The sequence below is a fragment of the Aquarana catesbeiana genome, linkage group LG01 (genome assembly GCF_042186555.1).
Source record: "Aquarana catesbeiana isolate 2022-GZ linkage group LG01, ASM4218655v1, whole genome shotgun sequence".
Taxonomy (NCBI): domain Eukaryota; kingdom Metazoa; phylum Chordata; class Amphibia; order Anura; family Ranidae; genus Aquarana; species Aquarana catesbeiana.
In genome coordinates, this window is record NC_133324.1 from 964,796,894 (window position 1) to 964,809,972 (window position 13,079).

General features: G+C 47.0%; 1 protein-coding gene across 5 annotated transcripts in view; it reads right to left on the reverse strand.

Moving 5' to 3' along the window:
- LOC141122094 (NACHT, LRR and PYD domains-containing protein 12-like) overlaps positions 1 to 13,079 on the reverse strand; it is a 110,173-nt gene that overhangs the window by 38,328 nt on the left and 58,766 nt on the right. For all 5 annotated transcript variants that reach the window (XM_073611931.1, XM_073611952.1, XM_073611937.1 and 2 more), the window contains one exon: positions 10,873 to 11,037. In XM_073611931.1, the coding sequence (XP_073468032.1) occupies positions 10,873 to 11,037 (165 nt within the window). The remainder of the gene's footprint in view (positions 1 to 10,872; positions 11,038 to 13,079) is intronic.

Genomic DNA, 13,079 nt, shown 5'->3' on the forward strand with positions numbered 1-13,079 from the left:
CCTGCTGTGAAATATTAGATCAAAAATTGTAATTATGCGCCCCTGTTAAACAGGAGCAGAAAAATTGGGCCTTAGGCACTAGCAGTGGTGGTGGTGCCACAAAGCTGCAACCCCTCAAGGATTCTATCGTTGAGCGTAGGAATGAGCCCTGCTGTGAAATATTAGAGCAAATATTGTAATTACATGCCCCGGTTAAACAGGGGCAGAAAAATTGGGCCTTAGGCAGTGGTGGTGGTGGCACAATACTGTAAAGCCTCGCAGATACTCTTGTTGAGCGCAGAAATGGGCCCTGCTGCAAAATATTACAGCAAAAATTGTAATTACACGCCCCTGTTAAACAGGGGCAGAAAAATTGGGCCTTAAGCAGTGGTGGTGGTGCCCTGAAACAAAAATGTTCTTAGAAGCTATCAACATGAACATTGAGGAGGAATAGGATAGTCACTCAGCATAACAGGATAGTCACTCAACATAGGCAGTCTTCAAGGGATCTCACATTCATAGAAAAATTAATCGGTTAACTGAATAATCTGCCTGCCTGAAGTATACTAGAAACAGTACACCAGGAACAGCCTGCAGTCTGATCTACCTAAACTCCCAGGGTCAGCCAAGCTAAGGAGGAGTTGTTCGGGAGGAAGCTGGAGATGTTAGGCTGTCGTGGCCTTAGAGGGAGCTCCCCAGTCTGGGGGGCAACCTTGCAGCGAGGCTAAGGTGTGGACAGGACCTTCTAAGAACACGTGGAGGAGTCCTGGGTAGGAGGCATGTGAGCAAGGAGAGGACAGCAGAAAAACACTGCCAAGCAAAGTCTCCAGGAAGGAATAACTGGTTGCAGCCAGGAGGGCTGGTCAGTGGCACACAGTCAGGAGAGAACTGGGAAGGCATACATGAGAGGACTGGGAGGTTGCAGTCTGAAATGAGTGCGGAGCCAATGGAGTGGACTATGGTGGCACGGGCAGTGGAGAGAGGCAGCTGCAGCCAGGAGGGCTGGCAGGGCCTGAAGATGTGGTGCTGAGCTCAGTAGCCACAAGAACAGCTAGCACCAGGACTACCTACATATTTTTGCTACACCAGAGGGGCCCGAGGTCCCTGCCTGCAAGGGGCATTAGCTAAGGACTGGCTGAGTCAGTGTCAGGTCTAAATCACAGTGCTAGCTGGTACTGGAAGAGCAAGCAAGTGATGTGCTGGAGCTGAAGTGTGGAGGTGTATATACAGGAAGTGTATATAAGTTGAGTCCTGTATACTTTTTACTTCAATCAAGTGGTCATCCCATACTCCCTTACCCCACCCAAGTTTAATACCCCTCAATAAAATAAAAACCAAAGTTCCAAGGCATGGTTTTCTGCCTGAGGGTGAATGTGAACTGTGTGCTTGGCTGAGCAGGGTGAGAGATGGACCACAGCACTCAGCAGCCCTTACAGGGGTACCGCTACACTTCTTAAATCAAAGGGAATAGAGAACATTTTAACTCCATGATACCATCCACAGCCCAATGAAGGTGTGGAACATTAAAAATGGCCTAAAGACACAACTACATGAGGTATTCTACAGGTCAGTTCCTCATAGGGGGTGATAAGCCTTTAAAACTGATGACAGATCGTAATCTATGAACTTTACTAACAAGTCTGAAGCCACCAAATGAAGTATCAGAACCACAAAACCTTTGAGTTAGAGTGGAGAGATACCAGGTCAAAGCAAAAACTTACAGTGATGGAAAAAGGAACACCAAGACAACTACCCTTATTTCTGACCAGCGGGTTTAACCCCGATGTCCTTGCGGCGTGACCGAATGAGGATGTGAGAGCGAGTGCGGCGTCCTCTCACCTCCTGCCTTCTATCTATCCTGCACAGCGTCTATGAGCCAAGGAGAGCGACAGGGATTGAGAGAGTGACGGGCTGGCTTGTGGGCTGTGAGCCATCAACAAAACCGACAGGCAAGCGGAGCGGTGTGGGGTAATGGCGGTAGCGTGAGAGACCACCGCCGACTCCTTTCCTGGACGGAGACACAGCCGGCCGACAGAGAGAAGCAGCGAAAGGGGTAGAGTGAGAGGCTATCCCCCTCCGATAACAGCGGTAGCATACCACCTCCCCTGGAGAGATCTCAGTCTCGAGGAGCGGGAACTGGGACGGTGGCAGAAAAGGAGGAGTACTTGACCGAAGCAGGAGGGTGTGGAGGTGTGAGTGGCTATCACCCCCCCCTCCCTTCAAACAGACGGCAGATGGTTCTTCAAGTTTGGAGGTGCCGCTGAGCAGTCTTTCCTCCCCCTCCTACCCCTCTATACCTGAGGCTCTGGATGACAGGAGTTAAACATCTTTAATCCCAAGACCAGCTGGAAGTCATACTGTGGATGGGTGAGAAATAACCAGTTTAGTTTACCAAAAAAAACTGCCTAATGTGTTTTTTTTTTGGAGGTGTGTATTTGAACTCTTTTTTGGACTGTATTGCCCTGTTCTCCCTTTTTTTTGTTGCCTCCCTCACCCCCCCTCCCCCTTCCAGTGAGCCAGAACAGGCCCAGTCCCCTTGTACAGCCCTATTCAGAGGGATACAACAGACAAGCACTGGTTCAGAAATAACTGAATTTTGTGACAGTAACTCCCCCTCCTCCTAACACCATGCCTTCGCAGCGCACTACAAAGGCAAGCCAAGCAGCTGCAAAATTAGAAAAGTACGCACATAACCCAGGGCAGACCCTAACCCAGACCCCCCCCAAAAAACATGCTACACGATCAACAGGCACAACCTAAATCGCATGCTGGGACCTCTGGGGTAAGAAAAAGTCAAAGACATGGCCAAGTATTAATGCCAACGGAGGGGAGTGCCTTGGGGGGGGAGGGGGGCCTTGGACAGGAGGCTGAAGAGACCTTGGGGTCACCTTCTGGGGTAGGTGCCTCAAGGGAACCAGAACCGTCACTGAAAGAGGTCCTGCGGGCTTGTAAGACCTCTTTGAACAAGATGTCTATCCGACTTAAAAATATCCAGGAAGAGCTATCTTTTGTTAGACACGACCTACAGAAAGTTTGAGAGAGGACTACTGCCCTAGAGGGGAGAGTGGGTCTAGCGGAGGATGAACTGGAACCCTTAAAACGGGAGATGAGAGCTATAAAAGACCAAATGACCAACCAGGAAATAAAAACGAATGAAAAGGAAAACAGGATGAAAGAGAGAACGTGCGAATTGTGGGGCTTCCTGAACATAGTGAGGGTGCAGACCCTGTTGCTTTCCTGGAAAAATTGTTTGGAGATACTCTTGGACAGGAGCTCTTCACACCATTCTTCGCAATAGAGAGAGCACACAGGGTCCCAACTAGGCCCCCCCAGCCTGGAGCCCCTCCGAGGTCTACGCTGGTAAAAATGTTTCATTATAAGGATAAAGTGACGATAATGCGTAGAGCAAGAGAAACCGGCAACATCCTTTACAATGGCACCAGGGTATCTATATACCCTGACTTCTCACTTGACCTCCAAAAACGGAGAGCTAAGTTTGGGGAAATTAAACGTAAATTACAACAACTGAAAGTGGCATACGCACTGTTGTATCCTGCAAGACTACGGGTAACTGCCCTTGGGGAGATTACATTTTTTGATACCCCCGAGGGGGTAGCGGAGTGGCTGGCAACCCATAAGGAGAGACTCTAGAAGAACAGGACCACTCTACTTGGGAACCTTGGCGATAACATGACTGAGCTTAAGTTCAATTTATATTATAAACACTAACATAACAGTAATATAGCACTAAGGGTGAGGGGGGGGGGGAGAGAGAGGAATGCTTTATAATATTTTTTTTTTCATTTTTTTTTGTCTCTCCTTTTTTTCTCCTCCCTTTCTTTTTTCTTTTTTTTTTCGCAATCAAGAGATAGGGGTGGGGGGGGGTGGGGGGGTGGGTGGAATGATGGGAACAAAGAGCATGGTACCTCTTTTTTTCAAGGGATGCAGCAAAGTGTTCTCTCATATTGTATGTTGTATTTGTCTTTCTTGTTCATACATCACGGGACACAGAGCCTTAATTACTTAGTGGGTTAGATAGTCACCTTCAGGTGATTGGACACTGGTTAACCCCAATTAAGGAGAGTTCCTCCTCTATATAACCCCTCCCATATGGGGAGCACCTCCGTTTTTTCGCCAGTGTCTAAGGTGGTTGGTCACATAAAACATGTGCTAAGAAGAAAGCTCTACTTGATGGTTCCTGCGGGGGCCTAGGAGCTGTACAAACCAGATCCATACCTCCAATACAAACGCCCAAGATGGATGGTACCCGGGCCTCGTGTGCGGAAGAAACAAGGTTTTGCCTGTAATGTCTCTACTTGGAGGACTGGGCTCTGGGAATCCAGGCTTGGTGTACTAATATAACAGTGGCACGAAAGTCTCTGGCAGAGTCTTTTACAGGTCCAGGGAAGAGGATCCTGTGAGTGGGAACCCATAACCCTGAGGGTTGGCACAACGCTGCCCGCCATGATGGGTGAAGGCTGGATTTCTTCTGTGAGTGGTTGTATGTCTTACCTGGTTTCCACCACTAGAGGGAGTAAGAGACAAACCTGGTGTATACTTACATGCCATCCAGGATATACGCTCAGTGAATCTGGTCTGCCAAGCCGCTCACCTCCCCCGCTGCAAGCTCTGCCACACAATCATATAACAGAGATCCCATGTAGTCTGAGGGTCCCACGCAGTCCTCAAAGTGGTCCTCTTCTGCCCTCTCATCCTCGGCCGCTGCCATGATGGTCCTACATGCGCGCAGAGGGCGCGCTTTTACAGCTATTCCGGCGGGGAAAGAGGGGGGGCGTGGTTGCGGTGCCGTGCACGCTGCGGCGTGCACACCGCACCAGTGCGCAGGCGCCAGGCAGCTAATTTTAAAAAGCCCAGAGCGTCAGAGCTCCTCTAAGTAGCAGGACACAGAGCGTTGGGCTGTAAGCATTTCATGTGATCGGATCCAGGCAAACCTAAGACACCTACTCGGCATCAGGTTGTGCAGTATTTAGCATACATCATTTTGTAGGACTATAGCACAACAGTGATTGCATAAGTACTAGTACCTCTGCCTTGCAGCTTAGGACTATGTCTCCCCGTAAGAGCAATTCAGGGGGAGGTAAAAGAGGCACCAAGAGATCACCGCCTACGTCTAGGTGTTCTAGGAATGCCTGCAAATTACCAATCCCTGCAAGACTGGAGCCAGCCTCACAGGATGAGTCAGTGCCCCTGTCAGGATTTGCAGCCTCTCCCAATGTTGCAGTCCCTGTGTATGTCACAGAAGACTCCTTAAAAATTGCATTGGAAGGTTTGGAAGGAAGGATCACTAACTTTGTCACTACTTCCTTAAAAGATAGCAGGAAAAGGTGTAGATCCCCTCCCTCTGCTCTGGCTTCTCTTTCAGATGATTTTTCTGATAAAGTGGAAAGATCCCTATCTGGGTATAGGGATCAGGAGCAGTCGGATGAATCAGAGGAAGATGAGAAGTCTTCTTCTACCTCTCAGGCCTTCAAGAGGCAGGTTCAGTACTATACTTAAATGGTGCGTGCCACATTCAGATTGCCCCCTGCCGAGGCTGCCACATCCTCTGTTTCCTCTTTATATATACCTTTCCAATTCATCCTTTGATGAATAAATTGTTGTATGAGGACTGGGGGCACTCAGATAAAATGTTTTCTCCTCCTAAAAGGTTTTCTATGCTTTATCCTGTGGAGGAAGGTTTCACCATGCAATGGGAAGTCCCAGCCATTGATGCAGCTATTTCTTGTGTGAATAAGAACCTCACCTGTCCTCTGCACAATGCTCAGGGGTTTAAAGATACAACTGATAAGAAGCTGGAAACTTTACTTAAGACCTCCTTTGCAATGGCTGGGGCGGTAGTCCAGTTACAGCAGTTGGTATGTGCCAGTTTCTCAAGGAACAAATTAGACAGGTGCTTAGCCTCCTTTCCACTGAGGAGGCCGAAGTTTATGCAGACCTTCCTCAGGTTCTGTGTTTTACGATCGATGCCATTATGGACTCTGTTCAGCAAGCATCTTGTCTATCTCTCCTGCTGGTGCACATGCACAAGTCCCTTTGGCTTAAGCATTGGGCAGCTGAGTTTCATGAAAGAAATATTTAACTGGGGTCCCATTTAATGGGGAACGCCTATTTGGGGATGATCTGTACAAATACATCCAGAAAATTACCAATGGTACATCCACATTTCTACCGGTTAAAAAGAGTAAGCGTCCATCATTTAGACGTTCTCTTTCCCCATCCCCTGGAGCCTCAAGCTCCAGGCAGTGGCGATGGCTTCCCCAATCTAATGCAAGAGGAAAGTCCCAAGGCCACGCCCAAGGGCAAAAGAAGTCTTGGGGTCAAAAATCTGGTAAACAGAATCCTAAAGCCTCCCTATGAAGGCGCCCCGCTCGGGCGAGTGGGGGGAAGGCTGCTGCAGTTTGCAGAAGTCTGGCAGAGAGAGATTTAGGTCAGATGGGTAGCCTCCACGGTGTGTCTGGGCTACAAGCTGGAGTTCCGAGAGCTTCCGCCATCTCGTTCCTTAAGATCAAGGATCTCCAAGGATCCAGAGAAAAAAAAGGCCTTTATTTTTGGCCTTGGATCATCTAGTGTCCCAAGGGGTAATAGTAGAAATAAACCCAGAAGAGCAGGGCTCAGGGTTCTACTCAAACCTCTTTACGTTTCCAAAACCAAACGGGGATGTCAGACCCATCCTAGATCTAAAGGACCTGAATCAATTTCTGCACATTCGTCCCTTCCGCATGCAGTCGATCTGATCAGTGGTCTCCACCCTTTAAGGCGGAGAATTCCTGGCATCAATAGATATCAGAGATGCATATTTGCATGTGCCAAAATTTCCCGCTCATCAAAAATTTCTAAGATTTCAATTTGTGTCCCTGCCTTTCGGTCTCGCTACAGCTCCTCGAGTATTCACAAAGGTTTTAGCCCCACCCTTGGCGAATCTAAGGTGACGATTTGCTACTCATGGAGCATTCCGTAGCGTGCTTAGACCACAGTGTGCTCAGCACCGTGAGATATTTGGAACACCTAGGTTGGGTTCTCAACCTAGAAAAATCTTCCTTACAACCTCAAAAAAGGTTGGAATATTTGGGCATGGTCATAGACACAGCTCAAAGCAAGGTGTTTTTACCTGGATCAAAGGCCGAAGCCATAAAAGCTAGTCCGGTTGGTCATAGCAAAGAGGAATCCCTCTATTCGGCTATGTATGAGGCTACTATGAAAGATGGTTGCCTGATTTGAGGCCGTCCCTTATGCCCAGTTTCACTCAAGGCTTTTGCAAGGAAGCAACTTCTCAGCCTGGAACAAGAGCGTTCAAGCCTTGGATCTTCCAATGTGCTTATCCCCAGGGTTATGCCAGAGCCTCAATTGGTGGTTATGGGCCAAAAATCTCCTAAAAGGAAAATCCTTTCTTCCACTTACGTGGAGAATCATAACCACAGATGCCAGTCTGATCGGCTGGGGAGCAGTTCTGGAAGAAGCGTGCACCCAAGGAAGATGGTCTGCAGCCGAAAAGCTCTTGCCCATCAACATTCTGGAGATTCTGGCAGTTTATCTAGCCCTCAAAGTCTGGTCTTTCAGACTACAGGCTCATCTACAGGGTACAATCCGACAATGCTATGGCAGTGGCTTATATCAATCACCAAGGAGGCACCAGAAGTCTGGATGCCCAAAGAGAGGTGAATTGCATTCTTTTTTGGGCAGAAAGGCATGTTCCTTGCCTATCTGTGGTCTTTATTCCAGGGGTGGAAAATTGGCAGGCGGATTTTCTAAGCCGCCCGCAGCTGTGTCTAGGAGAATGGTCTCTACACACCGACATATTTCAGACCATATGTCAAAGGTGGGGAGCAAAGTCAGTCATTCTAGTGGCTCCGACTTGGCCCAGACGACCTTGGTATGCAGAAATCATAAAGATGGCAGTAGGGAAGCCTTGGATTCTTCCACTACGTCCAGATCTGCTCTCACAAGGTCCAATATTCCATCCTGCCTTACAAAAGTCTGAATTTGACGGTTTGGCTGCTGAGACCCACATTCTGAAAAGTCGTGGGCTCTCGGATTCAGTCCTTCCACTCTGGTTAATGCCAGGAAGCCGGCCTCTAGGCTTATTAACTACAGAATCTGGAAAGCATATGTTTCCTGGTGTGAACCCAGGGGGTGGCATCCAAGAAATCCAAGAAAGTATGCCATTAGCAGGATCCTTGCCTTTCTTCAGTTGGGCATAGAAATGAAGTTGGCTTTGAGCACTATCAAGGTCCAGATTTCCGCCTTGTCAGTGTTTTTTCAGAAGCCACTTGCCTCTCACTCCCTAGTCCGGGCCTTTGTTCAGAGGGCACTGCGCTTAAATCCACCAGTTAAACCTCCTGTGTGCCCATGGGATCTGAATTTAGGTTTTGTCCGCTTTGCAGGAACAACCTTTTGAACCATTTCACCATGCTTCTTTAATTCTTTTAACAAGGAGGTTGGTCTTTCTGGTAGCCATATCCTCTGCTAGGAGGGTATCGGAGTTAGCAGCTCTTTCTTGTAAAGAGCCATATTTGATTATTCACAAGGACAGGGTGGTGTTGCGTCCTCACCCGACCTTTTTACCTAAGGTGGTTTCAGGATTCCATCTGAATCAAGATATAGTCCTACCATCCCTTTTTCCAGATCTGCAGTCCACGGAAGAGGATTCATTACACACTCTAGATGTTGTAAGAGCAGTCAGCATCTATCTGCAGGCAACCGCTCAGACACAAGGGACTGATTGCCTACTTATCCTGCCGGAAGACCCCGAGAACGGCCAGACAGTGTCGAAGTCCACTATTTCTAGATGGATTCGACAAGTTATTTTTCAGGCTTATGGTGTAAAGGGGAAGACTCCTCCTTTTCAGGTTAAAGCGCACTCAACTAGGGCTGTCATTGCTTCTTGGGCAGTGCATCACCAGGCCTCCATGGCTCAGATCTGCAAGGCTGCGACTTGGTCTTCAGTCCATACATTCACTAGATTTTATCAGGTGGATGTAAAAGGGCAGGAGGATGCTGCCTTCGGGCGCAGTGTACTGCAGGCTGCAGTATAGTTCCTCTAGTCCGTTTGCGGTCTATGTTTTCTTATCTGTATCTCCCTCCCCTCAATTTGGGCATTGTTTTAGGACATCCCACTAAGTTATTAAGGCTCTGTGTCCCATGATGTATGAACAAGAAAATAGGATTTTTAATACAGCTTGCCCGTAAAATCCTTTTCTTAAGAGTACATCATGGGACACAGAGCTCCCACCCCTCTACGGGTTTTACGTGGAGACTTATTGCTTTACTACAAAACTGGGGTGCTCCCAATATGGGAGGGGATATATAGAGGAGGAACTCTCCTTAATTGGGGTTAACCAGTGTCCAATCACCTAAAGGTGACTATCTAACCCACTAAGTAATTAAGGCTCTGTGTCCCATGATGTACTCTCAAGAAAATTATTTTACAGGTAAGCTGTATTAAAAATCCTATTTTTTGTTGTTTTTTATGAGGGGGGTTAGGGAGGGTGTGGGATGAAATTAAAAAACAAGATACTGAGAAGCACAATGACAACACTAAAAATTATGGGTGTATGGGAAGGTCACAATAGTAAGCCCCAATTCAAACCGAGTAAGGTGGTGAGAGAGGAATGTGGGGGAAGTAGAGGGTATGATTGGATTATTTGTAGTGTAAGTTTTAGTAGGCACTCATGGTTTAGGGAAGAATGCATGAAGCACATCTATACCTAAAATGCTTTGTACACGCAGCACTTGGTCACTATGAAATCACAAGAAAAACAAATGAATAAGAAATGGCATGAGTTAGTAAAGGAAGAGAAATTACACGATTATAAAAAAATTTCATATTAATGAATAGAGGTACACAGACAAAAAACACATTTTTTGCTTTTGGAACGTTACAGGAGATGGGGGAAGAAATGGATAATTTTTTGGAAACCTGTCCATCCCCTTTCTTTCCAAGGAAGATAGGGTGGTACTCGATACGCCTATATCTCTGGGGGAAATACAGAAGATCGTGCAGGTAATGGCGGGACAGAAGTCCCCAGGTCCGGATGGTCTCCCGACTGAGACCTATCGATATGGAAAGGTGCTGCTTCCTGAGTTGATGAGTTCTAAATTGGTCTGCGATGAGAGGAGAACTCCCCTCATCTATGATGGAATCCACCATAATAGTGATAACTAAGGAAAGAAAAGACCTACTTAACCCTGCCTCATACAGACCCATTTCCTTATTGAACACCGACATAAAGATCTTAGCAAAGGTCTTGGCGGCTAGACTAAACAAAGTCATACAGAAACTCGTCCATCCCGATCAACTGGTAGGTCTACCAGTACAAACATAAGACGGGTATATGTAAACCTTCAGGTACCAACAGATGAGGATGGAAGTGAGACGGTGCCGGCTTACTGGACAAGGAATAAGAATGGGAAGGAAGTGGTACATAGGGTTTGAAGTAAACTAGTTAGGGGAGGGGGATTTACCCCACCCTTCCTTTATTAATCATGTAGATATATGGCACTTCTCTTTCCTAAGTTTTATACTGGAGGGAGAGGGGTGGATGGGAGGGTAAGGTGGGTTTTGTATGATGTGTTGTATAATGGAAAATGCTTTAATAAAGATATAAAGTTAAAAAAAAAAAAAGTTTAACCCCAGTGTAAAGCGCTGTAAGTCTGAGTCAGTCGCTCCCACCCCCTCCACCTCCCAGTGCTCAACTGACCGATGAAAGAGCAGAGAGTGGTGACTGACAGTTACCGGCTCTCTGATCAGTGAAAACCGATAGCTTAGTGATCAGCGGTCTTTGTTTGCTCGGTTCTCGATTTTGGAGCCAGTGACGGACAGATACAGCATTTTTCTACAATGCCAAAACATTTTATTAACCCTGTTATACTCACTTTAATTCATCTATCTGGCTTGTTGGCAGATCTGCCATCAGCTCCTTGAAGTGAGGCCCCTCTAGTTTGTTATGAGACAGAATTAGCTTCTCCAGAGCCTGGTTATTTCTTATTGCAGATGCCAGGTGGGTGCAGGAACTGTCTGTCAGTTCATCATTGATCAAACTATAAAATAAGAGAAGAGCTTTAGTGCATATTTGTAAATAAAGAAAATATCAGGATATATACTGTCACATATGCAGGTGGCTCTGGTTGTTTTCTCAGAGAATAGGAGTAGGTACTGCCAACTCCACCGTCCTTCTTCCCCCTCACCCCATTAGGTGGGGAAGAGAAGTAAAGTGACGCATGCAGGGTGTCGTTGCAGCAAATGGTGGGTGTGGCCAGAGTTCAGAACTGCGTATTGCACAAGGCGCAAGGTGCAGGAATATATAACACACAGAGTACAGGGTTCAAGAGTGAACATCACACAGAGGCCAGTATAGAACAAAAAATTACCTTCCCTTAACTCCAGAGCTCTACCTCACCCCTCTACCCCAGTACAGAGCTCCCCTACATTGTACCATGAGGAGGGGCTCTGTACTGAGCCCCCCCCCCCCCACAATACAGAGCCCCACACACATACAGAGCTCCCTCAATACAGAGACCACCACACAAATATACAGAGCCCCCCAACAGTTAACCCCCCCCCCACAGTACAGAGCACTACACACAGAAAAGTATCCACCCCACACAATACAGAGAACCCCACAGTACAGAGACCTCCCAACACCAAAGAGCCCCCTCCACACAGTACAGAGCACCCCACAGTACAGAGACCTCCCAACACCAAAGAGCCCCCTCCACACAGCACAGAGTACCCCATAGTACAGAGACCTCCCAACACCAAAGAGCCCCCTCCACACAGTACAGAGTACCCCACAGCAGGGCTGGTGCAAGGCAGGGGCGGAAGGAGCACGTGCCCTGGGCGGTACCATTTGCTATAGGAGGGGGGGCACAGCCTGCAGGTGAAGTTCTGCCACGCCCGTCGCTCGCCAGTGTGTACAAGTCACCTATGTCAGCGCCCAGCGGCACTGTACAAATTGTGTGTTCCGAGTGTGTGCGCTCCTGCATCCTCCCTTCCCTCAGCTTCACTGTTTACTGTCTCCTACTGTCAGTGTAAACACAACATCTCCGCGTTCTTCCTAGTGACATGTCACTGATAGAATGCTCCTCTCATTGGGAGCAGCGATCAGTGATGTGTCACTTGTAGCCACGCCCCTAACAGTTAGAATCACTCCCTAGGACACACTTAACCCCTTCCTAGCCCCCTAGTGGTTAACCCCTTCACTGCCATTTCACTACCAGTGTCATTTTTACAGTAATCAGTGCATTTTTATAGCACCAATTGCTGTAAAAATGACAATGGTCCCAAAAATGTGTCAAAAGTGTCCGACGTGTCCGCCATAATGTCGCAGTCACAATAAAAATCATTGATCGCCATCATTACTAGTAAAAAAAAAATATTAAGAAAAATGCCATAAAACTATCCCCTATTTTGTAGACCCTATAACTTTTGCGCAAACCAATCAATAAACGCTTATTACAAATTTTTTTTACCAAAAATATGTAGAAGAATACATATCGGCCTAAACTGCGGAAAAAATGTGTTTTTTTATATACTTTTGGGGAATATTTATTAAAGCAAAAAGTAAAAAATATTGCATTTTTTTTCAAAATTGTTGCTCTATTTTTGTTTATAGCGCAAAAAAAAAAAACCACAGAGGTGATCAAATACCACCAAAAGAGAGCTCTATTTGTGGTAAAAAAAAAGGACATCAATTTTGTTTGGGAGCCACGTCACACGACGCAATTGTCAGTTAAAGCGAGGCAGTGCCGAATCGCAAAAAGTGTTCTGTTCTTTGGCCAGCCAAATGGTCCGGGGCTCCATCCATGCTGTATATTACAAATTGGGTCAAACACCAGTGATAAAAACAAAGTCCCAATGTGATAAAAAAAAAGGTTCTTTGGTAACATCCGCCATCTTCAATTGAGTGATCCTGTGAAAGTCACCTCCACCATCGATAAAGTGCTTGCTTACCAGATTGCATGGACCTCCTATCACATGTGATCACATTAGGATCAAAACAAGCCGGCGGTCTAATCGCAGCTACCTATCGTTCCAGGATTCGAGAAGCGCAGTGACGTCAGGTGATGGATCGACGTGCTGA